This window comes from Liolophura sinensis, chromosome 6, assembly GCF_032854445.1.
Source record: "Liolophura sinensis isolate JHLJ2023 chromosome 6, CUHK_Ljap_v2, whole genome shotgun sequence".
Taxonomy (NCBI): Eukaryota; Metazoa; Mollusca; class Polyplacophora; order Chitonida; family Chitonidae; genus Liolophura; species Liolophura sinensis.
This window is the reverse complement of record NC_088300.1, coordinates 27,780,787-27,808,730: the sequence shown is the minus strand read 5'-3', so window position 1 is coordinate 27,808,730 and position 27,944 is coordinate 27,780,787. Positions and strand designations below refer to the sequence as shown.

Below are 27,944 nucleotides of genomic sequence, written 5' to 3'. Positions count from 1 at the left end.
TTTACAAAAGCATGAGGTAAAAAAGAAAATAAAAGCAAAAGTGCTCTTGGAAGACCACGTGGAGGCCAATTCAATTTTGTTTTAAATAATGTAGTAAGACAAATTAGCATTTATAACTTTGCATAGTTATATGATATATATATATATATATAAAAAATGGAGATATATATATCTCCATTTTGAAGAACAAAAAGAAGAGAGCAATACTGTAATTATAATATTTCAGGTGCATAAATGCAGTATTCCCACAAGTACAAACTTCTATATCAAAGAAGGCTACTAACACAGTGATGTAGCCAACACTGCAGCTGTGCTTCCTCGGTAACACCTATTGTAACCAGATCTAGCACCCTGATTTCCTGACCCCTACCAAGTTAATTCGGATTACAGGATGTTGTTTTCATAATTCACAGAGATCTTTCCATCTCCTTAGGGCATATGTATATGTTTATATGTTTTGAGTTTGTGTTGAAGTGCTACAAATCATTGATCAGTAAGGCACTCTACAACAGACGTGCCTTGGTGGGTGGGTGACCCAGTGGCCTGTGCTCACTGGCCTGCTGGGCTGGGGGGAATGAATGGAGAGGCCAGTAGGTTAATCTCTCACCTTGAGCAGTCAGGATTAGATACCATGGCAGAGTAAGCCTCATCATTGTGACTCATCTCTAACTGGTACTTGAACACTTTGGACCACAGGGTGGGCTGAGGAAAAGGAAATAAACACACAGATTAACTTGTTAGGAAATAATACTATCATCAAAAAGAAAAACAGTGAGATATCAATCCATGGTGTAATAGAGCCAGTCAATAAACAAGGTGGCATACTAGCTCATGAGTGTCAGTATTTGTCCTCTCAGGGTGTTCTTTATCTTTTTTTTTATTTTTCTTGGCCTGGTGTTAAATAACTGTGCTGAAGAATATTCCCCTGATGACAGCAGTCAGGTTTGTGGGTGCAGGAAACTGGAGTGATCCAAGCAAAGAACCTGCCTTTGCCAGGTATTATTTAATTTACAAAACTACAGACAGAATAGGAATTGTAGGTATTATGCAGGATGAAATGAATTCCCCATACACAACTCACCCCCAAATAGAAATATACACACTGAATATACCTCTTTATCAACAACTACACTTTTTGTGCATCCTTAAACTTTTCCAACTTCCAAGCTTTCGCATTTTGTCACTTCTATAACTTGTATGGAAAAAATTAATATGTATGTTTACAATATGTTAAAGTGGTAATGTGGAATTATGATAAAGACACGAGTTCCTTGAGTTAATTAAAAAGCTTTTGTTAACATTTTCATGAATGACTAAGTTAGCCAAGATTGAAATGATGCATGATTTTATCTAGGGAAGCCATTTTGTTTATCATTATTCAAAAATTGACTGAATGATGTTCGATGAGAAGTTCTGGTAAGAGCATGTACTTCGCTTGTATGTACATGTTTCATAAAAGGACCTCTACAAGAAGACAGCTCTTGTCCTTAGTAGATTATCCCTCAACCCACCCCATCCCACCCTACCCAGCATGGGATTTCCTGTCTGCCACTGAAGGATCAGCAAAGCACAATACCAGTTCACTCTCATTTCATCAACTTACCCAGGAAAAATGGCCTCTAATACATCACCACAGGCTAATCAAAATGTAGTTAATTCTGAGCTTGTTGCCACATGTTTATGTCTTCACAATGATAAACACGAACTGGGATTGACACAACAATAACCAACCTCAATTAACTACGCCTTAATACTAATCATTGCTTTGGGCCTAAAAAACGTGTTTTGACAAAGTGAAACCTCATAAGATGTTTGTTTATTTCTTATCAATTTGATCGTTGCTTACTACAATACTGAAAAATTTTCTGGAGATGCGTGCGGCGTAGGAATTTTAAGCCTTAGCTACATGTACTTTGTTAAGATTTCAAGTGACAGGTGAGAAACGTTACCAGATTTGGGTCGTCATCATCTGCTTTACTGATAGCTGTGTCGGCAAGAGTCACGATCAAATCCGGAATACAAAACTGCTCGTACAACTTGATCACCTAAGAATGGGTAAAAATGATCACCTAAGAATGGGTAAAAGTGAAAATACACTGACAGATGTAACAGGACACATTTCTCTCAAATACGATTAGTTAATAACTTAACTGCTGTAGTTTTATCACAATGTGAAAACACTTTCAAATTTTTTTTTAAAAAATCAACCACTGATGATGGTGTTATTTTTTGTTTCCCCTTTTAGAAGGCTAGAATATATCTGATCAGGCACATGAGTGCGGAACATTTCAAACAAATGTAACAGTACCTTGAGATAATAGAGGACTTCGAGCTTGTGGATGTCTGTTTCATCGGTCTGTAGCAATTTGGACAGGAGAAATTCATCCCCAGCGACTCCTTTCTCACCATCAATAAATGAATCCACAGCTTTGTAGGGCTCACTAAGAAACAGAAAAAGCTTTAAACTTGAAGCATTCACATGACAAAGGTTTTAGTTTAATCCTCAAAACTTACAATGTTAATGTTTAATGTATGTAAATAAAAAAATCATGTGACATGATCCCATACATGGCCTAGGTAATTAAAACGTATGAATGGTTTGAAAGACACAATCAAGAGATGTGACATTATAACAGTATTTCGCACCTGACTACAAGCACTGCAAAACTTGAAAACCCATAAAATGAAAAGATCAATGGGTAAAGTTCACCCCTTAAGCTTTAATATATGTTATATCAAATGTCCACTTTACAGTGATGGCTGAGTATGTTTTGAGGCAAAGCAGTAGTTATGTTTACTGTTTGCTTGTTACACATGTCATTCAGGTGTATTGGCTCTTACTTAAAGTTGAGATAACACTGTCCTAGCAGGAACTTTCTGGAGGCTTCGTTCCACTCACACCAGCCAGCCAGCAGACGGATGTACTCCTGAAGATGTAGATACTGACATTGACCCATCAGAAACTCTGGGAACAGGAAGTTGATACTGTAGGGCCAGCTGAGTCCAGTCAAGGGGGCGATGAACAGTGATGCAAATACAGGGGAAATGAGCAGTATTCTAGCTTTACAGGTGGGATACAGGTAGTCATAACAGAATGTGTCTTAGTTATTACTATTATCCAGGTAAAAAAAGTGCATGTACACCCCTGAGAGAATATTTTGCTACCTTTATTTTTAGGCCTGTAACAGGTCACTTTCCCTCAAACAATATTTTTCACAAAAATCACCATTAAAGCAGAAAGACAATACCTCAAACTATGTTCACAGACCATTTACACCTATTTTCTTACACATCAATGAGAAATGTTTGCATACCTAGAGAAAACCCAGGCAAAGTGTATAATTTAAGTTCTAGCATCTTTTCTCTCGACTACTATTTTTCCCCAAATGTGGCAGAGAACCCTGTTCCAAGACAATTGCTGCATCCTTCAAGGTACACGTATGAAAAGTGATTTTTGACAATGTGATGTAGAGCCATAATCAGTCATCCTCCGTGCAGAAAAAATTGGACATTTTTCCACTATGACAGAAAGGATACAGAAGCTGGGCCAGGATGGTGACCAGAGGCTGGAGTGTTTGTGACCATGTTCTACATGGATCCTCATCCAGGAAGCTATTCTGGGCCAGTAATATGCGGGCATTGGAGCCCCCTATGCCCTGAATAAACAGGTCAGCCAAAGTCATATTCTGATGGCCTGAAAATAGAACGCATGAAAGAGCGTAAATATGTACGGTGAAAAATATTACACACTAAATTATGCAGTGAAACATAGCTTTACCACAGATGACAGATCACCAGAAATTTGTCTCTGGCATTAATAGCAATGTTATATGCCCTAATTCTTCAATCTTTTCAATGGCCTCTGCAACCCATACTTTGAAATATTCTGGGAGAATAGGGGATGTAGAGAAATAATTTTATGACGCTTGCACATTTAATGACACAAACAAATCATTTTAGCATCATTTTCATAATAATTATATGGGTACATTCCACTGTAAAAAGTGCTTTAGTGTTTGAAAAGGATGAAAATGTACAGTAACCATGGTTACCTGATTGCTGGATAACTGTCACACCGGCAGTGTCGTTGATGTCTAATGCTGCCAACTGTCTCATATTGAACTCCCTGAAATTACACCAATTCACAAATCACTTTGTATGAGCATCATAGACAAACAACATACTTTTTATGTCAAATCTAAAAAAATTTTTAGATGTAAATACAACATAAACTTACACTTAATAAAGTTACTAAGCTTTAGTAATTCAATGACTCCTGCTTTTAAAGTAAGTGGTTTAAAAAACCCTCACCATATTTGCAATTCAACTGTCATCATATGGCTGTTATCAAAATGTGTTTGATTTACTACTGTTACCTATGCATTCTAGTTAACATCTAATATAAATATATGAAGCATTATTTATTGAGCAGACTGTGTGATATGGTTGGACCTGCACTATAGAGCAGGTCATGTATCAGCCTGTGCTAGGGCCGTATGTGGGCAGGATCCAGCATGAGTGCCCGTACCTTCACCCACAGCTTTTACACACACGGTACTTTTTTACCATTAAGTGGCGATAACACAAAGACAAATCTGATATTAACTGCAACTAACAGCTCTGTAAGTGACACATTGTGTCTGTACGTTAGTAACTTTTGGTATCCTGCCTTTCACCACCAGCCAATCAGTTGATCAAGAGGTGCTCGAGTACAACACAACATGGACTTTTTGTGGAATGTTGTAACTATTGCAAATTTAAGCTTGATTTTTCACGTCTTGCTGCTTGTAAAAGCACAATTTTTTAACACTAGAAATACACACTGGAGTTAGTTAATATTGAAGAAAAAAGTCTTAACATTTAAAATGTGTCCTACACAACCAAAAGCATAAATGACTTTGACGATGACATCTGTTATTAATAGCATAGCTTATGAAGTTCTTGTTCCCACAAATATATCTCTACAAATCATAAGTATCAGAACTACTTTATTTATTAAAATGCTGTTTTCACACTATAGTCAAGAATATTTCACTCCTACGACTAATGCCAGCATTTTGGTGGGAGGAAGACCAAGGAACCAAGGCAGAGACCAAGGAAAGCGCACGCCCATCCGCTGGCAGATCTTCCCATGTAGGGAACCAGGGAATGAATGAATGAATGCTTGGGGTTTAACATTGTACTTAACAATTTGACGATGAAAAGTTATTAGGTGTATGTATATATGTTGTGTCTTCTTGTGGAAGGGAGAGTCCGCGATGAAGGTCAGGCCTACACACCATATCTACAGTACACAAACATATTAGCATATTAAAACAAACACCAAGGCATTTTTAACTGTTTAAATGCCAATGTTGGTCACATGACGTTTTACTCACAGAGAATTCGGAGCAGTAGGGGAGATAACTGTGTGTGTCAGCCACTGTAGGATAAAGTAGGACCTGATTAGGATGCAGGTCTTTGGGATGGAATCTGACTGTACGGATTCGGCTGTCTCAGGAGAAAATCCTGCCTGAAAATATCAAAAAAGTACCTATTTCATCCAGGTCTGTTTCTACAATCCCATGTACACTAACAGTCGGACACTTCTAATTTTCATGGAAGTTTTCACTAACTAATCAAACAATGCCAAAAATCACATGAAATGTTGTCATTATGTTTATATATGAATCACATAAAGCATGAAAAATTCCATGAAATTATAGATAATTGTCTGTATATGAAGTAAGTGAAATAGCTGTTTTTTGTGTATGGAAAAAAAAACCCCACAACAACTCATGAAGAATCATTAATCATTAAAAAAAAAACAAAACCAGACATCCTTGGGATAATCTACAGGAACGTGTATAACCTGGTGATTCACAAGCGCTGTCTTCTGGCATTTTATCACACAAACCTTTTCTTTGAGTCTCAGAATGAAAAGCTGCAAGAGGAGGAGATCTCTAGCGACAGAGAGGCGTGTTTCTGTCATCTGACGCAGGTATACAGAGAGAACACCTGTGGCCAAGGAGCTGGCAAACAGATGACCACACGTCAACTGACTGGTGGCATCCAAACCTGGACAAGTAAATACAAATACACAGGCTCAGGTCAAATTGTTACAGGATGGCTGTCTATATATCTATTTATTTATTTATCTATTTTATTGGGGTTTAACACTGCACTCAAGAATAGTTTTTCTCCCTATTTAAAACCATAAGTCTTTCATTTACAAGGAAAGCATCTCTGACAGTTATCCCCCTTGGAAGCCCTCTCGCTTGTCTAAATTAAGATGCAACCTGCAAGATTGCATTTCTAAATGAGGATGAATATCCAGTCTAACATAAAGAAGAAATTTTGTATAATGTGCTTTGGGCCCACAGCATTATGTGATCAGTTCACCACAACAAGGTTAAGCAACCAAGGTATCCTGAAGATTTTCTGTCTAGCACTTCATCTCCTTGGATGGCTTTAAGTTTGACAAACGGATGGTATGTACATGAGAGAGAGAGAGGGAGAGCATTATTTTAAGTCATTCTCTGCTAACAATAGTGTAAATTTATCAAATAATCCATAACCCCAAAAGTTGACTGTAGTCAGTGATAAGTTAAACTTACTGGAGTCTTCAATTCCAAAGTCCTCCCCTTGACCTCTGGTAAGGTCAAGCAAAATCTGAAAAGTGTGCAGAGTGTTGTGGAGCTTTTTAATACACTGCAGGTGATACTCCAGCTGCTTGCTGAGCTCTGTGTTGTCTTGTTGTCTGTGAGAAGGGGAAATAGAAGTATCATGAAATACAAATGAATTAATGATGATAAACTATTCTAACATATACTTATGTGGGGAAAACCGAATTCCTTGTAGTGTTCTGAAATATTTTATAACAAAAACACTCCAAATTACACTTAAGACACATTTATTTAATGTATTCTTGAAGATGAAAAAATCACAGAGTCTATACTCTTCAAGAAAAAAAACATGTGACATGGAAAATGCAGAAACATCACTCCATCAAGGCTGATACAGGACAGGATTACAAAAATACAAACATTGGCAGAGAGAGGATCTCATCCAGCAACTGGTGGGCAATCATATCTGGAGGTCGCAGCTGATAGAGTTCCTGGTCAAAGGTCGCAGCCAGGTCATCTGACAGGTGATGGCCAATCAGATTGAGGCACTCTAACAAGTGAATGATATCCTCACATAGGACAATATCTGCAGAGAAGACAAAAGAGTCTTAAGGCACAGAAATAGAACACCAATACATATAAATGATTGATGGACTGACTGATTGGTGCTTAATACATTGTTTAAGAATTTTTTTGCTCGTTTTTTCTGACAACAGTCAGCTTCAAGAGTGGAGGAAACTTGATGTGTAAGGGTAAACCAGATACCTCCTGATTTTAAGTTCCATGCATTTTTCTCGCTGCAACCTGGGTGTTGCGAGATTTACATGGCAGTCAAATGTACAAGTTGTACAAGTTGTCGGTTTCTCGCCAGGGTTATCCAAGATTATCCAAATGAATTGGCTAATTTCCCTTAAACCAGGTTACCTTGTTCAGCTGAAAAATCACACGATGCAAGTACAGTAGTAAAGAATACAGCTTCGATTACTGAGATTCACAATATATATGACAACATAAAGTAACCAAGATGAGAATTTCAATAATTAGAGTTAGCTACAATTGCTGCTGCTGTTTTACACAAACTGATTCTGTTACCTGTGTGTTAGGATTCAGAATTGCATATTTATTTATCATGGGTTATCCGTTAACTCTTACCTTCCCCAAATATCTGCATGTCAGCCAGGTAGGTGGGTGAAATCTGCTCCGTGGGGACAAGAGACACCTGCTCTACTGGGTCACATGGTCGGATGTAGGTCAACCCACCCTGACAGAAGTATCAAACATTCACTTAAAAAACAAGTATTAATGCACATTATCCGTTGAATAATTTTGTATATATATAACATCATCAAAAGACCTCAGGCATGTACTGTGCCACGCTGTGCCACGTCAGAACATGGCATTCAGAGAATCCCACCAGCTTGCCTGCTATAGCAGTCAACAAGACAATGGAATAAGAATAGAGATAAAAGTTGTACAGTCTTGTGGTGGTAAAGGCATCATTGTGGGGAGTTCTTGCACAAAATTGAGGTAGTGGTCTTTGATGTGCAAATTGTGAAATACATGCGGTAATCTGTGAACAATTCCAGCGCTGTGATTGGCTGAGCAAATGTTTGGCTATGGAAGTAAAAAAACTTCACTGTGGGGTGTTTGAGTACCAGCTCGCTGGAGTCTTATGCAAATATGCAAATTGTTTCCCATAATTGGCCATCCATGTACAAAGGGTGGTCATCGCAGCTAATCGCAGATAAACTGGTATACACCAAGGTAAATTCAGTCAATCTACAAATCTAGTAAAGTAGCTAGAGAGACAAAAAGCTGAACTGAAACTTTTCTTGATTACAGAAATGGTAAATCTGGCAAAGTCTATAAATCTTAAGAGCAATAAAGTCACAGAAATCTTGCATGCAAGAAATTGTTGCCCTACATGGGGGCTTAATTTCTAGAGAACGTGTTTACTACAGAAAACAAACAGAAGTTTATATAACTGGTAAATTTTTGAATTCAAGGTATCTCAATTAAAATCATTAAAAAAAAAACATTCAAAAAGTCTATAAAATCAAAACCAATAAAACAGTTCAACGTTCTATCAGTAGGCCCTTTTTAAATGTACACAGGTGAAAAGAAATATAAAAAATACACAAACAAAACATAACTTTTCATCAGTGTATGTTGTAGATCCACATATAATTGCCATTATACAGGAGCTAAAAAAAACACTTAACCTTCAATCCATGTGTGATAGCCCAACATACAAGAGCTAAAAAAAAGTTTAACATTCCATCCAAGTATGTGCATTTACACACCTTACCTTAGACTAGAGTTAAACAAAAAAACCTAACTTTCAATGAATGAATGCAAGCCCATTACACATGTACAAGGGCTAAAAGAAAAAGCTTAACCGTCAAACCATGTATGAGAGCCCATTATACAGGAGTTAAAAAAAAACAAAACAGCTTAACCTGACACCAACAAAGCCACTTTTCTCTCTTCTCACACTACCTCGCCTTACTTTGAACAGGCGAGCTAAAAATGTTTATTACAGCTATAGCTTGTCTTACATGCTAATATTATATCTTTTTAATACAATATTTAATATTATATTTCATTTTAATTGGATGCCAACAACTGAGTAATTCGACGCCAATACCCAATTAGCTTTTTATTGCTTGCCAGCAAATTTCTTGACAAAAAGCTGAAACAAAAGAACCTGATCCAAACAATTTGCTGATTTTGCTTACATTAGTTATGAGTTATTCTAATGTGGGGACTCTCTTGGTATTGCACCGTATGGTATAATCACGATTCTGAATCCTGAAAGTGCCGCTGCAATCCTAACCATGTCAAACAATGATAATACTATTACCACATAACTATATGGATAGTTAACTATATGGACATAACTATATTTATATGTTATTGGATTGTATGGTCCTGTATGGACGAGTCCCTTTCCGGCGCCCAGGACGAGTTTTTTATACACCCAACCTATTTTATATTAACCTATTTATTATACACCCACTTGTCAAAAACATAAGTAAATAAACTCGAACGCTAAACAAACTGGGTAAAACCGTGCTATTTATTTCATATCGCGTAACAATAGCAGATAGCCGGTTGCAGATGAATATGGAATATTGAATGGAGCACTTTCATTGGCTGACGGAAAACTGGGTCAGGCGCACGTGGCCGAAGTGGTATTTTACAAACTGAAGTGTAAAGAAAAGGAATGCAGACGTTTCAGTGAAAATTAAAAGTGCAGTTATTGAAAACTGCGCCACCAAACAGTGTAATCTTTACAGGATGAGGACGAAAGATAAGTAGAGTTTGCTGACAAAGTTAGCTGATTATCCTTGGGATTCTGTGCGGAAGTTGATGGCATCGGAGTCCTGAAAACCTCGTTTGTGTGGACTCGAGCTGACTGGCCAGGGAGTGGAAGCGCGGGAGATGGTTGACTGAAGGCACGATTGCCCTGAATTAAACTTGACATTTGCTTCTGCTCTACGTGATCTAATTTAGAATCATACTCCTGGATGCTAGGAAGGTACTTGTGTCCGGTGACCTGTATAATTTTATGAGGAGCGACACCAGATTTTACAAGGGCTTGGACGGTTGTTTTTTGGACCGAGTGATTAGTTTTCCGGCCTTTCAGTCCAGCAGCCTCGGCTGCCCTCTTCATTAGCTCTTCCAAATGATGCTCTCTCATTGGAGTGGAGTAATACCACACAGCTGCATCAGGTTTGAGGCGACATTCGGGAATTGGTGTGAGGTACATGTATAGCTCAAATGGATCAAGTAGCATGCAAATTTCAGCGTCGCTGAGATCAAAAGGTCAGAATCTGACTGATCAGCAGCCGTGCTTGTTGTGTTGTCTGCTTGTTGACAAACAAAAAGTAGTCCGTACGTGTGACGTCACAGTTACAACTGTCCAATATATTAAAAAATATTGGACAGTTGTGTTTACTACATAATATAGTAGGCGCTCAACACTTAGGTGTATAATAAGGATAGTTATGTACAGGTTATACTACTATTGTAATTGTGCAGAGATCACAAGTTAAACTTACCTTCCTGATAATTCCCACCATGCCCGTGTTACTGTCAGCAAATATCCCCTTGCTCTTTGTCCCCACCTGAATACAAAGCAGAGAGCATGGATAATGCTTTTATTATAGTGTTTTATTAAAACAATAATTTACTGTAAAGAGCTTAATAATGACTATGAATTTATAGTATAACAGATTAGAGTCATTCCTGCAGCAATCAACTGAATCAGATTTCTTGTTCTTTTTCAGATACATCTGGTAAATATGTTCACAGAAGACGCCGCCGCAACAAATGTGATTGTAAACAGAAAACCCCCATACCTCATGATACTGAATGCAGCAGGAGTAGAACTTGGCCCACTGTTCTAACTGTAGCTGATAGTACTCTTCCTCTGGAAGCTCATACTCCCCTGCCACAGTCTGGATCTGAAATCATAAAAACACAAAAACTTTGGAAAACTACGTAGAAAGGAAAGGAGTATATAATACAAACTATTTTCCTATATATTTATTTGATTAGTGTTTCGTGCCGTAGCCAAGAATGTGTAATACAGACTGACTCATTATCATTACACAAGAATAAGTAGAATCCAGCCTCATTCATGATTCTTAACAGGTAATAAAACACAGAGAGATCCACTTGGATTTTCTACCTGCCCGTCCATTAAAACCTTTATCAGTTTTGGATGACCAATATTTCAATATTCACCACTACATAATACAGTGCAATGATCTTCTCCATCTTGCAGTAAACTGACGTCAAGTCAAAAATGGATAGGCCTCAGATACTGTGACACTTAAACTCTGGGATTTTGAATAGTTTCAAAGTCCCACCTCTGTTTCCACAGCAGCTGACACCTCCTCCTTCAGTGTAGGTATGCCAATGTGATGATCAGTTACTGTGGAATCCAATGTTCGACGGTAGATCTGACAAACAAGAGAATAAAGACAATCAAATTTCTCAAACAGAAACAACATATATATGGGAATAGTGTTTTACACCAGATCACACAAGAAACATAGTTGATAACAAATCAGAAAACAGTGTCTTACACCAGATCACACAAAGGAACATAGTTGATAACAAATCAGAAAACAGTGTCTTACACCAGATCACACAAAGAAACATAGTTGATAACAAATCAGAAAACAGTGTCTTACACCAGATCACACAAAGAAACATAGTTGATAGCAAATCAGAAAAGTGTCTTACACCAGATCACACAAAGAAACATAGTTGATAGCAACACAGAACACTGTCTTGCTAGTGGGATCATTCAAATTGGTAACTATAACTGACCTGAAAGTTCAAATATGACTGAAGTTACTTATTTTCACCCAGTTCAGAGAGTTAAACTCATCTTAGAAAGCTGATTTGAATTTTGTTTGAAAGGTTGGATGGTGTCCTACTGAAAATATGAGAGTTTCAGTACCAAAATTAATATTTAACAACCTTTAATTTCCTCTGAATGTTCATTTTTTTTTGCATGCAGCCTTTTAAGGCAAATGCAACAGTTGACCGTATTACATAACGTGTCAGGATCTAAATAATAAAACTTGAAAGGTACATGTATTTGGATGATAACCCTACTCACATTGAGGGCTTTCTGAATATCCTGTGTGCTGAACTGTCCTGGCTGGAAGATGAGATCCATGTATACTTCCCTGGGGTCCTTGTGAGCAGGGATGAGAATATCAGCTGTGGCTGGAGGATCTAACAAGACAGGCATCCAGTTATCTCCCCTTGCAGGCTCACTGTGTAATGAGGCTACCCTGGCAATCATTTCTCCTTCAGTATCAGTCCAGAGAGACCACAGCAATGATGGTGTCACATGATAGTCTATGAGGTCTTCACTTGGTGCACTGATGGAGCAGACGTGATCCAAGTGGTATCGGCCATCTTTGATATGAGGCTCTAATAAACAAAACATGGGCTGCTCCTTAAAGCCCAAGTATATGGCCAGTCTGAAGGTGCCAGTCTCGTGATCAACTAGCTTCTTGATCTGGTGACCTGTCCCTGAAACAGTAAAATTTATAAAACAAGGGGTCACCACAGGGATTTACATTTATAACTTGATCCTAGGCATTCTAAACACTAGGGATCAAAACAGTAATTGGTGTTAGAACCGATATAACAAAATTCAGTCAAATTATGTGCATAATATTTGCTTTGTCAGTTTGGTGCAACTTATTTGGTGGATAAAAGCATAAACTCGTAACGTCTCGCCAGAATATGCCCCATCTGAATTACCTCCTTTGTCATGGGCAGCAGCTATGATTTGACGTGAAATAATTTTTTTAGGTGTGAAACTAGGAGAAATGGGATCACACCTACTGAAGTACGTCTATGCACCATGCAGTATGTAGGCTGTGTCACAACAGTGGCATCTCTGTGTTAGGCAACAGACTGCAGAACAACAGGACACCAGCCATTCTGAGTGTCAGATCAAACAGAGTCTATATTTTTCAGTCCAGATAGAATATACTTATTTGACACAGTTTGCTGAAGTTCTACATTTGCTACAAAGTAAAGTACATATATTTTCATCGGGGGATTTTTAAATCTCTACTGAATCGCTGAAAAAAAAAGTATAGGTCTGCAGCAACAGGCAGATGTCCATAGGTTTTCTTGGGGCTCTACCCTGTTCGTTCCCACCATAAATAAATAAAAAACTTATATGTTTATTCCTGGCTTTTCAATAATTTAATATCTGTTTTGAAGTTAGATCTTCAATTGGCTTACATCGCCTTAATGTCAAAACTCACCACTGGCCATTTTCAGAAGTCCCACCTAACCACAGCTTACTCTGACTCGCAACATTTAAATGGGGGTGTAGGGAGGTCACTTGGTATGGCCCTATTGTAGGTCAGCAATGATGTCTTGCACAGAAATTCATTTCTCCTTACTTCCTGTCTTTACTACCTTTTCTTAGCCACAAAAAGCACCACAGACAACCATTTTTTTTTTTAATGACTGATGTCCTGATGTAACAGAATTTAAACAAATCTCCTCTTGAGGAAAGGTTGGGCACTCACCACTGACACTGGCCTTTTGTGACTGATGGCTGTATGTTGTCCACTCCAACATGTCACACACTGAAACACACTCTTGGTTCTGAAGATATAACCATAGGAATAAACAAATAAACCAGTGATTGGTTAATAGATTATAATGTCAAATATACATTATTCCAATCTCATTTTGGTCAAAATAGTTTTCCAAATGTATCCCACTCTCTCAATATATAAATATAAAATATAGAAATATAAGAATGAAATACAGTCTTTCAAAAATTTTACAAAAATGTTTACATCGGACACAAAGCCGAAATCTGCCACACTAATGCATGAAAAGACAAAATTATTCAAGAAAAAACAAAAGAGTTTTTATTTGTGAATGTCAAATGGCATGTATATAGTAGCACTAGGTACCTTGGTAGACCACATACGTATCTTGTGATCACGACAGATGGAGAAGATATGGATGTCCTGACCCAGGGGATGAAGACATAGACTGTAGGGCGTATCAGGGGAGTCCTGGTCACCCCTAGAAACAGATCACACATGAGGTCAGATACATAAAGCAAACTTTACCTCAGGTATCTGGGGTGACAACATGCCTTTTCTGAATAATACGTTTTTCAGTGCATAAAATAGCTAAATTATTAGGTGCAGACTGTGAACAACAAGGGTTATGAGAAAGCCGACAGGCTTTGTTCAAATGGCAGCCTTATAAGTTGACAGGACATATAAATTCATGTTGAGAGAGTGCTTGGGGTTTAATGTCATACTTAACAATTTTTCAGTCATATGACGACGAAGGAATCCTTAGAGTGCATGTAATGTGCCTCCTTGTTGCAGGACAGATTTCCACCGCTCTTTTATCAAGTGCTGCTTTACTGAGACATCTCACCAAAGGTAAGTAAGCCGACCCACCCGAGCCATTATACTGATACAGGTCAACCAGTCGTTGCACTATCCCCTTCATGCCGAACAAAGCGACAAAGTTACCATTTCTTCTTTTAAAGTTTTAGGTGTGACTCGACCCAGGATTGACCCTTGATCCACTGCTCCTGATGCGGACGCTCGACCAGCTGTGCTATCTGTGCCGGTAATTCATACTGAACAGGTAGTGTTCTCATAGTGAGCTCACAGGGTGAACACTGGTGTGCACACCATGTTTAGAGTGAATGAGTGAGTTAGTGAGCGCTCAGGGTTTAACGTCATACTTAACAACTTTTCATCACGTGTGGGCGAGAAGTCCTTAGGATGTGTGATGCAATGTACCTCTGTTTATGCAGGGTGGATTTCCATTTCTGTTTTTTTCTGAAATTGCTCACCGAGATGACTTGCCAAAGATAAGCAATCTCTCTCACCCGACCTACTATATTTAAACATGTTGACCAAAATAAAATGGCAAAGTCCAAAGCCTGATAATTTGAATAAATACAGTTAATTAGTTAAAATAAATTACTTGAGGAGGTCTATAGGTTTCAGCAAGGTGGTGTAAAAACTGTGGCAACAGCTGACCCAAACGGAAAACCTTACCCTGGCCTGCTATAATACTGGCTTGGATAAAAGCCCAAAACCTGATAATTTGAAAAAAAATGCAAACATCCCTAATTTATAATCAAAATGAGTACATGTCCAAATCATGTTCATCATTCCCACCAAGTTTCATCAAGGTGATGTGAAAACTGTGAGAGTATCAGACCCAAACACAAAGCCTTATTCACCTAACCCCAACAAAACAGGCTTATTCAGACACCTACATCAACACCACTTTTTCCCCCCCACACTCACAATATCTCGCCTTGCTTCATAACGGCAAGCTAAAAAGCACTCGCCTGATGGAGCATTGATCTCTAAACCAAAATAAAAATAACTGACACTGTCAAATAATATTCTCTAATTACTTAACTACTTATCGTATGAGTAAGGATTGCAGAGAAGTGACTTCATGTGTTATAGAGATGTAAATCATGGCAAATTTCATGCACATATTTAGGTCTTTCATACGCAAATCGTGACCTTCAGCTGGCAATCCATGTTCTGTGGGTGGTAACTGCAACCCTGTGAATGGCTGAGCAAATGTTGAGCTATGGTGTAAAAAAACTTCCTTTGATATGCAAGTTGCTACCGACGATTAGCTATCAATGTACTATGGGTGGCCAATTCAATACTATGATTGACCAAAACTTCAACCAAACTGGACACGGTCACTGGTAGCATCTGATCCCCTACTCCCAATTCCTCTCCTTACTTCATACAGGTGAGCTGGAAAAAGGAAAAATAAACTCTCACTCCTATAGTGAAGTTAGCTGATGCAGTGTAGATCATTTATAAACATGTGTAATTCTTAGCAGTATAACCTGATAGAAGCGGGTACAAGTCCTGTCCAGAATCTCTGCATCATGGTGGATCTTGTGAGCTCGTACTGAATAACCACACCTGACAACAAGAGAACAACAGGTGTGTCAACAACATCACTGAATAAAACATAACAAAAGAAAAATTAAACTATTTCTGCTATACATACAGACACCTGACGCTTGTTGTATGGTGACAGTATGCAAAGAATCAGGTTATTTCAATAACTGATGTACAAAAACAGTTCTGAACAACCAGAATATAACTATCAGACCTGTTACCTATTAAATGAAAAATTCTACAAGATGATAACAGTAAACAAATTTAAAGGAACTCTGCAACACAGCTGTAAATCTACACAAGCACACGAGTTCCAACCAAGGGACAATACTCTGCTTGGCACTGTGACAAGGTGCGACCAAAAATATACCTGGGCATAATCCACGAATTTTGGGATAGTCAGCTGGATTGGGAAAATTTGGGTGAAAAAGTGTGCCAAGGGATTGTGATTTGTAAGCACAGTTAACTAGCACTTAACCTATGTCACATACATGTACCTCGAATAAGAACTTGTGAATGCATATTTAAGTAGCCAAAATCAAACATATAAACCTTCATGTCTCGCATTGTATCTTATCACTACTGTTCAAACAAGAAAAGAGATAAGTGCATATCTGAAACGTGTATATTTTGAGAAATGAGTCCCCATTTGGAGCATATATGAATGCAAATTAGGAAACAGACCACTGGGAACAAGGTCAGATACCAGCACCTGGAGCATAGGTAGATTTTGCCCTGTACACATTTGTGTATTATGTCATAATGGTGAAGAACTGGTTATGCTTTTTCTGCATCGTTGCTGACAAACACAGTGAGGCAGATAGACATGACAGAAAAATAACATAAACCTCTTGGTGGAGGTAAAAAAGCACTCAGAGAATAGTACAGACTATCCTATTTCTTCAACCTTTTAACATGAATTTTAACGGGTTCACTTGGTGTTGCTCTAAGTCTATTCTAAGGACATTGCTCTATCTAGACAAAAAACATAATATTTTCTGTGAAGCCCAGATGTTGGTAAATCCACCAACATATAAATTCTCACCGTTATCAAAACATTAAGGTGGATAAATTAGATTCAAAGTTGTCCTCAAACATGCAAAAAAGTTAAAGAAACAGGGCAATGTCTTTTACAAAAGCAGTAAAGAGTTTCCTCTAATGATGTATGTTATCTGCTTCATTCCTGCTATTACCTTGTATATTGTGTGGAGGCATTTTGATGACCACTATGCTGCCTGTATGAGAGACGTACACAAAGAGGGCCTCTCCCTCGGAGGTCAGCCAGGTGGCGGCAGCATGGGACAGCTGGGAGGAGCCTGTCACAGAGCCCAGCATGTGCGAGTCTTTGGGGTTACACACAGTAGAGACTGAGGCATCAGCCAGGATAGAGTTCATAGACACATCACTGGACATCCCCAACCCCTGGTCCTGCCAACATAGTGATCAGATGATATGTAAACCTAATAAAATGCGACCTTAACAGAAATAAAATCGCATGACATGTGAACCTAGAATGTGTGTCTTTAGGGTTGGGCATTCCAAGACATCAGCCACAGTAGGGCTTAATTCCCAATACTTTCAACATCACATGCAATCTCGTTTAGACACAAGAAAGCCTGTTTTTGAGGTTAGATTTAGTACTGAGGCACTAATTGGAATAGTGGTAACTGTTATATTATTAAATCTTCCCAAACCCTCAACATAACAATGGGTATATTTCACTGCCCAACAGGAACTCTAGTCCAAGTCAGATAAACCACTGTTCTCTTGTAACAAATGAGTACTATCAAAGCTACAAATTGTTTGCCCACAAACTGTCATCACAAAGGCAAGAGTGAACTAAGACTACGCAAGACTGGCCCAAATTACTTTAAGGGCATAAAGATTCCCCATACTCTATAAAGACATTTTCACAGAAGAAAAAAAAGCGTCTGTTTCCACATGTGAAATCGCATGCAATTCATAAAGAAGGCTATGAATTATGTGTGGATTCCTAAACAAACTACAGACAATGACATTCCGTGTACCAGCCAATAACACTCACAAATCTCTGTAGTTTGCTTGGGTGGGGAAAGATAAGCCTGTGCACACTGGCCACTGTAACCAGTAGAAGCACAACATTTCCATGCTGCTCGTGAACTGTGATTCCGCCCAAGATTGGGGTATCCTGGAAGCGACACCTCACATGGTTTAGAGACAGGTTCAAGTCTAAGGACTCCTCCACAAGCTCTAACACATCATTGGATGTCCTCCTGCAAAACAAAAGGAAGTGTTTTGTTACTTTTCTTGGCCTACGATGCACTTCTCAGAACACAGTATAAGACAAACTGGATTCAGAGTATACTGCTTTTACTTACCTCTACATAAATAAACACTGTCAAGTTAATGTCACCTGCCCCTTATATATTATTGTAGAAAATATAGTTATATAGTTAGAATTAAATAGGTTGATGCTGCATACAGCATTTTTAAAGAACTTTAAATAAATGGGTGCATGGATATCAGAAGTTTTCTGATTCTCAAAGTTTTTCACTAAAATCCTGCTGACCAATACAGGAATCTGTTTCTGGTAGGAGAGCCTGCACAACTGCTGTCTCTGTAAGCATAGCCTCCAGAAGTGTCAGGGACCTTTATATCCTGCAATGTGCTCACAGAGCCCCCTGAAATAGACAAGGTTTTAGGCTATTATTTACATTGAAGCACTGGAAAAATAATCAAGCATATTTACCAAAGAGTAGGATATATTCTGAAAACTGACAATTGAGGGGAAGATACAAAACAGGCCTTTGTATCTGACAAAGTGCTTACAATGCCTTCTTGTTACAGAAATAGGTTTATACAGAATCTCATACTGACCTTAAGTCTTAAAGGCACCAGCATCACAATAGCTACAGCATATATTCACAAAACTGTTACATGAAGATGCCTCTTGTTACATTCCTTAGACAATACGCAAGCCTATTTGATTCCATGAACTGACATTGCCATACACAATTGTATAAGAAGGTGTTCAGGACAAATAAAGTTCAGAAATGTCAGATCAGGGTAAACAATGTTTGGTCATTCACTCTTGGTCGAATCACAATGGATAACCTCTATTTTTTGTCCTTTTCATCACTTTGAAGAGATCAAAATATCCATCAATTTGACCCCTTTGCATCACAGATGTCACTGTTGATGTGAATTTTATCTCGCTAATTCACGCCATAAGTCTGTAGTGCTGATCTTACCCACACCAGCATTATTTTATAATTGGCTACAAGACAACAGAGGTAGTTGCTAGTAATGGAGAAATAATTGGCTCATTCGGAACTGAGTGGGGCATGGGAAAGGTAGGCAAAATCCACCTCTACATTTCATTTCTTAAATCATTTCATGTTTGTCTGAACCATAATACTCCTCTCCAGCCATACGTCGGAAGGTATGCCAGCAAATACAGGTCATATCATCTAACTGCCAACTTGTCTAAGTCAAATACCTTAGGTTGAATCGTCTACAGTCAGGTCGCCTAACAATATAGGCTATGTAGTAGTATATTTTGGATTGCTGATTCATTTAATCTGCATTTGTTTGCATTGAGAGCTTGTAGTTCATTGTAGTTCTGCAATAAAACAACAAGTTATCTCCCTTTACCTCACCTCACCAATCATGAAGAAAAAATCAGACAGAGAATAAATTGACATCTAGAGATACATAATGTTGTTATTTTCAATAAAATACACTGTATGTATCTGTTTTAAGCCACATACACTTTGGTTCCTAAGTTTTAAGCACATTTTAGTTCCAGCACCAAATATACTTTCATACTGGTTTTAATGAATATATAAATTCCTCTTACTTCTAAAATACATTATGATAACATATATTTAATACAAAATATACTAATATATTGACAGTTATACATCAGAAATATTTTCATACATCTTTCTTCTTGATCAGATTGATACAAATTGACTTAGATGATAAATATACCCTGATAACAGTTTATTATTTACTATAGAATAATGATTCGTATCAGTCCCTTACAGGACTGTTGACTTTAGAAACACCTCTCAGGAGTTGTTTGCTCCAATGCTTCTATGTCATCCCTAACTTCATCTTTGCAAGCAATACAAGGAAATTCCATAGCCTTCAAGTAGAAGAGAGATGTTATGATGTTCAGTGGAAAAGTTGAGACACATATATAGCAAATGTATCTGGACACCTGCAGCTTTGTTACTCAATATCACACACTTTAATCCCGACCGACATTGCCACCCGTTGATTTCAGAGCTTAAGATCTTTTCAGCCGGGTGTACCTCGAGAATACCTTCCAATTTCCTGATCATTATGATCATTTCAACCTCAAAACAGTTTGGCATTATGTTTAATATCAACAGTTTCCTATAAATGGTAAATTTGCACCATGTACAACCACAGTAGTGATCTTGATACGAAATAGATAATCGACTGAATGTAGCCTAAGTTAATCAAGTTTTTATATCGTGTAAACAAGTAGAAGGAAAATCAAAAATATTTCTTTTCCAAAAGAAGGCAGTGTTGGCAAACAGGCAAATGGTGTTTGTAAACGTATACATTACTTGAACACAGCAATGAGAGACAGAGCATATGCACATATGCCGGCATATAAGGCATACCGCTTGAACTTACTCCAAATATAGTAACACTTGCCTCCTGTGGTGCAGCCATTCTTTAATCAGCCTTAATTCAGCACCAGTACCAGGTATTACAGCTCATTCTAATCTTCCAAGTGTCACTTCTATGTATTTAAATACATTAGGAACCGAAGAGTATGTGGCTTGAAACAGATACATATATTTGTAAAAGTGTATTTTATTGAAAATAACTACAGTATGTATATCCAGATGTCAATTTATTCTCTATCTGATTTTTTCCTTCATGCTTCGCGAGGTGAGGTAAAGGGAGATTAACTTGTTGGTTTCTATTGCAAAACTCCGCTTCCGAGGCTACTCGCGGTCACTTGTCTGAGCAGTAAAAATGGAGTTTTTCTGAACATAGACATCAGAAATGAAGCACAATTTCTCAATGCAACACATATATTGTTAGGCGATCTGACTTACACTGCATTCGACCTAAGGTATTGGACGATTTGACTTAGACGAGTTGGCTGTTAGACGATATGACTGGATATCATGCCAGCAACCTGCAGATGGTTGTTTGTTTCACCCAGGTTCTGAACAGTTTACTCGCACGATAATGCTGGCAGCCTTTGTATAGGTGAAATTTCTGACGTGGTTGGAAAACACTAAGCAAACATTTGTATTGACAAATCCTCGAAATTTGCATGTATAGTAGCATAACAAAGAATTATCACGACACCTTAATCCAGCGGCAATATCTGGATAAATTAGTTTTCATAAATATTAACACTACATGTACATGAACTTCCAGGCTTTGGCTATTTTCATATTCATGAATAAAACAAGGTAACCGTTCCCTTATTTAATTTGGGCCATCGAAATCTGGTCACCGTGTGACATGCTCTAATGTCCTGCATGTACAACAGTTCACCTCACACTGTTACAATAGGTATATGGTATGGTATTTTTGCGACAGTGGGGGGGGGGGGGTTAATGGGAAATGATATACCTGTGTTGGCGTTTATGTCCCTCCATCGAGGAGAAACTGAGGGAGTAACGGTGACCTCACGAAAACACCTGCAACTCATGCCGGCCGCCTTTTCATACACTCTCCAACTCCAAACTAAGCTATATAGTTTTTATTTTATATCTTGTACTTTTTCGCTCATTCTTTCTGTATATGTGTTTTTTACTTTAAACAATATATCAAAAATAGATCACTTTTAAGGATATTGAAGTTTACGTGAATAAAGAGTTTTTGGTAAAGATTAAAAGCAAACTTCCGGTCAACACGCTTCCCCTGAAAGAATCGAGGAGTGATGTTATAATCTCATTTGAACTTGACTGGAACAATGCCCAAGTATGTACAATATTTCATTAACCTTTTTATGCCTTCTTTATACAAGGTAGTGGAACCAATATGGATATCTGCTATGCGCTTAAATAATTCAAAAATTGAAGAAATAGCAGTAGCTTTCTTTTGTAGGTTTTATGACACCTGCACCCATTCACTGATGGTCCATTTTTCGATTGTTGTTGAAACGAAGGTCTGTGTCAGACTTATCCCTAAATTTTGTTTGAGAAACGTGGGGAAAAAGTTCACGTTGTGGAAATAGTTGAATTAAATTAAAAAGTTGAGGTTCTGTTTTCATCAATTTCTGATATTTACCTGCCTCAGGGTTTAACCTGCTGGCTTCCTCTCCGGCCGTACATGAGAAAGTCTGCCAGCAACCTGCGGATGGTCGTGGGTTGCCCGGTTTCCACCCACCATAATGCTGGCCGCCGTCCGTATAAGTGAAATATTTTTGAGTATGGCATAAAACACCAATCAAATAAATAGATAAATAAATAAATCGGCGTTTAATCGTTGAATTAAAAAATGCGGTTAGGTCATTCGTGCATTCCATGTTAAAACTGTTTGCACACACCAATTGCTGGTGTGCACTAAAGAGAATATGACCTATATTACCACTCCTGCTGGAGTGGAAATGTTGTTGAAATCCACAGAAATATTTCCATCTTGCTCCTCGAAATAATTTAGCGCTGTCATGGCAAGTCGGGTGTACTTAAATCTCAGGTCTGCATGTCAAAAAGATACGGAAATCAAACTAACAAGACAAGATCAGGCAGTTTTTCTTAAATGATAACTTTAGCGATGATTTCATGAGTCATTATACATGTAAGATCACTAAAAACATTTCTCAAAAAAGTGTGCACACTGATTTTGAAGAGAAAAATCAATACTGGATCAGGTTTTCTGTATATAAACTATGGCGAAACTTGCAGGAGTGATCGAAAAGACCCATCTCTTCTTAGTGCACACCAGAAATTGGTGCGTACTGCCGTTTTGGAGTGGCTTTAACGGACAACTACGTTGGCCTACAGTGTTTTTTAATTAAATGATTAAACGTTGAAAATAGAACTCATAATTTCATTCAATCGAACTAGATGCGGACAGTACAATCAGTGTAGCTCTGTAGTGCTGTGATTACATGTACTATCACAGCCCTGTCTTGTTTCATAAGCTTACCTCGAATACCTCTGTACTTCCCTTTCTGGCTTCATTATATTACTGGTGGGCACCAAATAATTTGTCTGTCCGTACTCCTAGTCCAGGTAGGGGTCCCGTGTATAAAAGCTAGTAAATCCACACCAGCATGAAACTATAGTGGATATTGGATAATTCCAACTCCATCTGCCAGGTTGGAATGCATACTCCTCACAGCCCATACATAGGAGATACCTACTGACACTTATAGCATATTTTGTATTTGTTTAGTCTTTTCTTCAATTTTGCTCATTTTATTTGAGAAATGTTTTTTAGTGATCAGTGTTGATTGTGGGGTTCCCAAGTGGTAATTACTGGTGAGACTGATCCTGAGCAGTTAGCCCATATGTGTGAAATAGACAATCTTGTCTAGGAAGTAGTGGCAGTGATAATTGTATACATGTTTCCCCTCGCTGTGAGGAATATGCATTCAAACATGGTGGTTGGAATTTATCCAGTTACCACTATAGTTTTCATGCTTGTGTGGCTTTACTAGTGATGACCCATGGGAAGACCTACCTAGAATTGATAGCTGAGACTACTGTGATTATGGACAGACAAATTATTTGGTGCCCTTCAGTAGTATACTGAAGCCAACAGAGGAAGTACATAGGTGTTCAAGGTAAACTTATGGAAGAAGACTGGGCTGTGACAGCATACATAATCACAGTCCTACAGAGCTACAAGCAACACAACCCTTTTCCGCAGTGACAATGATGATCACTACCTTCCCATTTACTTTCTTACTGAAAACCTCAGTGTTACGATGAATGTCGGAATTTTAAAATGTCCATTTTAGATTGACTAGATGTTCGTTACACTATTCCTCTGTCACATAATACTGTCATCCATGAGTTTTCTGCACTCACCTGCTTGGGGGGTCATACATACTTCAGTGTGTTACCTTTTTGTTCATTGTGGGAAAGTACAAAAACATCTGTAGCCGAATACTTATACCACCAGACCATTTGAGTTGTGATAGAGTGTGTTGTTTCTTAGACCTGTTTAAGGGTAAGGGTTGAATGAGTATGTGGTTTTGTGACATGGACTACATCTAAATAGGGTCCCCTTCATTTTTGCCCAGCCTCATCCATGGAAGCGTGGATGAATTCACGTAAGTACTGTGGGCTATGTGCAGCTACCTAAACACAGCTACCTAGTTTTTATAACCACTGAACATAGTTTTCTTAATACAACATTCCAGGGGTCAGTCAGATTCTGTTTTGTTCATAATGATCCCATGTGTTGTATTTGTTACAGGTACTACTGTGATTACTGTGACACATACCTGACACACGACTCAGTAAGTGCAGAGCGAAAAAAGCAAATCAGATACAGCCTAATTAACTCTAGTAACTTAACTCAATTTACTCACTTGAATAGATTTTCATGATCTAAGAAGAGAACAATTTTAATACAGCTGTATAGAAATATACTCATCTTAGAAGTTCAAAGAAAATATTGTCAGATAAAGGTATCGTATTTTTTATTACTTCTTTGTTTCAGCCCTCTGTCCGAAAGACACATTGTAATGGTAGAAAACACAAGGAAAATGTGCGACTGTATTATCAGAAGTGGTTAGAAGAGCAAGTTCAGAAATTGGTAGATGACACAAGTAAGTATGCTTTTTATCCCATTCCTAGAGATGATTATGGGTATAAGGCCTGGTAACTGAGTGGTTAGGAATGCCAGTATGGCGCAAAACCTGGGAGCCTCTCACAAAGGCAGTCACTGTGAGTTGAAGTCCAGCTGATGTTGACTTCCTCTAAGGCTGTACATGGGAATGTCTGTTAGCAACCTGCAGACGGCCTTGTGTTTCTCCGAGCTCTGGGCTGTTTCCTTCCTCATAATGCTGGCTTTCATCATACAAGTGAAATATTCTTCAGGCAAAAGATTTAATTTAATTTAATTTGATTGGTATTTTACGCTGTACTCAAGAATATTTCACTTATACGACGGCAGCCAGCATTATGGTGGTGGAAACAGGGCAGAGCCCGGGGGAAACCCACGACCATCCGCAGGTTGCTGGCAGACCTTCCCGCATACGACTAAGGCAAAAGACACAATCGAATACAAAATTAAGATTATAAGTATCAAGTTTAATGGAGTAGCCTGGATAGCAGGATGGTGTTGTTTTCCATGAAGAATTAATTTTACTTTCATTACATAACCATTCACGTCACCTACTGGGATGGACAAACGTCTCTACATCAGGCATAGAAATTTGCTGTTGTCAGTATTCGATTGATTCTGGTAATAATTAGTTGTCTTTCTCTCTTTTGTTTGTTCCAGCTGCTGCATTTAAGGCTGGTAAGTTGTTTCATTATTTTCTTTGTTATGTGACTGGCCCTGGTAGCATAGTTGTGAGAGCACCGGCCTCTCGGGGGTGGTAGATCCAGGGTCAATCCTGGATCAGTCGCACCAAAGACCTTAAAAGAAGAGGAAGCTGTAGCTTCCTCGCCTGGCATTCAGCATCAAGAGAGATAGTGCAGCGACTGGTAGTGTTACACTTCCTTTTCCACTACATAGAATATTACGCCTTGAAGTGCTGTGTGGGTGAAAATCTGTATATCTGTGGATGTATTTCAGTTGATTGCCAATGGCCATTGAAGTACTCTGGGTATTCAGGTTTCCTCCGGCTCCACCAACAAAACTTTTCGTATGAAATGTTCTTTGTTACAGCGATAAGCACCAGTCAAGTAACTAAATACAATGTATAGGGTATGGAGTGTACATTTCAGTGTACAATGTACTTAAAATGTAACACTGGCTAATATTTATTCTTATAGTACACAGAGAACCATCCAGTACCAAATGATCATTAACCAAGAGTTAAAGTTTGTTCGCACAAATTAGTAAACATCCTGCTGAAGATGTTAAGATTCTTCTCAGATAACAACACTTCCTCACATAGTTTTGATGATGATAGTTTTGCTGTAGAAGTACTTTGTTGAAGTCTGTGAAACTCTGTATGTATCTTCTCTGTGAATGCAGGCTCAGGGAAGTCTTCATCGGGAAGTTCAGGCGGCACAGCTCCCCCACCCTCAGGTCCTGTTCCAGGGGGACCCATGCCCCCTGGGGTACCTCTCATGGGCCCTGGCCCAGGTGGCCCAGCTCCTATGCCACACATGATGCCAGGTAACATTTTTACACACATTATAACATATATAACCTCAGACTTGCCCTCAGCCCTGTACAAATGTAAGGTAATATCTAACTGTTGTTTTTTTCTTTAATCTTTGAAGCAAGCAGGCTGGTAAAGTCTGTGTATTTGTCCATTTATTCGTTAGCCACACAAACTTGTTGACATTCTACCTTTTAACGTGTGGTATTCCCTTCATGATTGTGTACAAGGAGCCGTGGTAGATGTCACAGGAATTGAGAGTTTGCAGTTGTATTGGAAATAATGTTACATGTAGTAAGGAGCATTGTCAGGTATCTGGCAATGTGTGCTCTTGTTTTCCAGTGTTCATACTAGCCAAAGATTCCTGATAGTGGTATGTCATTAAATTAGATATAACACTAAACTAAATTTAACCATCAAACCAACTGCATTGTATAAGTGAAAAATATGGTATGGTGTTACTCAACAGTCAAGGGAAGAAATACATAAGTAACTAAAATAAATTTGAAGTGACCTTTTTTTTCTCTCTGTCTGCAGTTGGAATGAGACCACCCATGGGAATGGGGCCAGGGATGGGGCCTATGGGTTTGATGCCTGGCATGTCAGGCATGAGACCCCCACAGATGGGGGGTCCTCCACCAGCAAAGATGATGAAGAAGTAGCTGCAAATGGCAGTAAAGGATTACTGACAGAGACCACAGGGAAAGAAGAAATCCTATGTAAAATAGGCAATTTTGTTGATTCATTGATGTGGAAAAGGGCTGTCACTTTTATAAACTCATCTTTTCATTCATTGCTTCTATCATCTGTGGTTTTTAACATCATTTTATTCATCATTAATGAAATCACTCTGAATGTTGATGGTTAAATGTCTTTGTCTTTACCGTAGTATGTATGTGTAAATGTTAATCTGTAATAAATAACTCCACTGTACAAGATTAAGGTTTTGTTGCCTTTATTGTTTTTGCATTGTGTGATGTGTGAGCTGTAAAGGTATGCACTCAACTAGCTGATTGCACTCTGTCCATATTTCTCTGTTTGAATGAAGCAATCCTTCAGTTTTATGATTTCTTTGATTGGTGTTTTATGCCAGGCTGAAGAATGTTTCGCTTATTCAACAGCAACCAGCATTGGTAGTGGTAGGAAACCGGGCATAGTCCAGGGGAAACCCTCAACCATTGGCAGGTTAGCAGTCCTTTAAAGTATACACCTATAACAAGACTGCAAATACTTGTAGCTCATTTGGGTATCTGTGGTAGCTACACAAGAGACTGATTTATCTATATCACCTTGGTGAACGATTACTTCAGAGACATAACTTGGCTAAAGCATTGAAAGCACAATTCCTAGGTTTAGAGTGTAGGCACCAGATTCAATAGAAAAAATACACCTTAGAACTAATGTGTGTATGCATCAATAAGTATCCAACAGGAAGGTTTGAAAGCATATATTTTTGTTTGATGATGTAGTGCAACCAAAATATCGCTGTTCAAAGTAAAAAAAATCACAAACATTGAGACAATCGAAAGTGCAACCATATCATCAGTTTTCACCAATCGGGCACCAGTTAAATGTATTTCTGTAACCTGAGAA

The 27,944-nt window shown here is 38.4% G+C and overlaps 2 protein-coding genes across 2 annotated transcripts in view; one reads left to right on the top strand and one right to left on the bottom strand.

Moving 5' to 3' along the window:
• LOC135466341 (nuclear pore complex protein Nup160-like) overlaps positions 1-21,775 on the bottom strand; it is a 35,107-nt gene extending 13,332 nt beyond the window's left edge. Inside the window, exons 1-22 of the mRNA XM_064743775.1 lie at positions 21,689-21,775; positions 18,627-18,738; positions 18,123-18,330; positions 17,272-17,506; positions 16,021-16,099; positions 14,081-14,195; positions 13,685-13,763; positions 12,244-12,665; positions 11,483-11,575; positions 10,970-11,074; positions 10,670-10,735; positions 7,758-7,866; positions 7,026-7,191; positions 6,597-6,739; positions 5,897-6,057; positions 5,379-5,512; positions 4,053-4,126; positions 3,538-3,694; positions 2,842-2,997; positions 2,309-2,441; positions 1,950-2,045; positions 608-702 (exon numbers count right to left, since the gene is read on the bottom strand). Of these exons, the coding sequence (XP_064599845.1) occupies positions 608-702; positions 1,950-2,045; positions 2,309-2,441; positions 2,842-2,997; positions 3,538-3,694; positions 4,053-4,126; positions 5,379-5,512; positions 5,897-6,057; positions 6,597-6,739; positions 7,026-7,191; positions 7,758-7,866; positions 10,670-10,735; positions 10,970-11,074; positions 11,483-11,575; positions 12,244-12,665; positions 13,685-13,763; positions 14,081-14,195; positions 16,021-16,099; positions 17,272-17,506; positions 18,123-18,330; positions 18,627-18,738; positions 21,689-21,767 (3,017 nt within the window). The 5' untranslated portion in view covers positions 21,768-21,775. The remainder of the gene's footprint in view (positions 1-607; positions 703-1,949; positions 2,046-2,308; positions 2,442-2,841; positions 2,998-3,537; positions 3,695-4,052; positions 4,127-5,378; positions 5,513-5,896; positions 6,058-6,596; positions 6,740-7,025; positions 7,192-7,757; positions 7,867-10,669; positions 10,736-10,969; positions 11,075-11,482; positions 11,576-12,243; positions 12,666-13,684; positions 13,764-14,080; positions 14,196-16,020; positions 16,100-17,271; positions 17,507-18,122; positions 18,331-18,626; positions 18,739-21,688) is intronic.
• A 183-nt stretch (positions 21,776-21,958) lies between these two features.
• Positions 21,959-27,279, top strand: LOC135469111 (U1 small nuclear ribonucleoprotein C-like). The gene is made up of 6 exons (XM_064747643.1): positions 21,959-22,039; positions 24,488-24,530; positions 24,734-24,842; positions 25,520-25,537; positions 26,222-26,365; positions 26,889-27,279. The coding sequence occupies exons 1-6, from the start codon at positions 22,032-22,034 to the stop codon at positions 27,011-27,013; spliced, it is 447 nt and encodes a 148-aa protein (XP_064603713.1). The 5' UTR covers positions 21,959-22,031; the 3' UTR covers positions 27,014-27,279.
• The last annotated feature ends 665 nt before the right edge of the window (positions 27,280-27,944 follow it).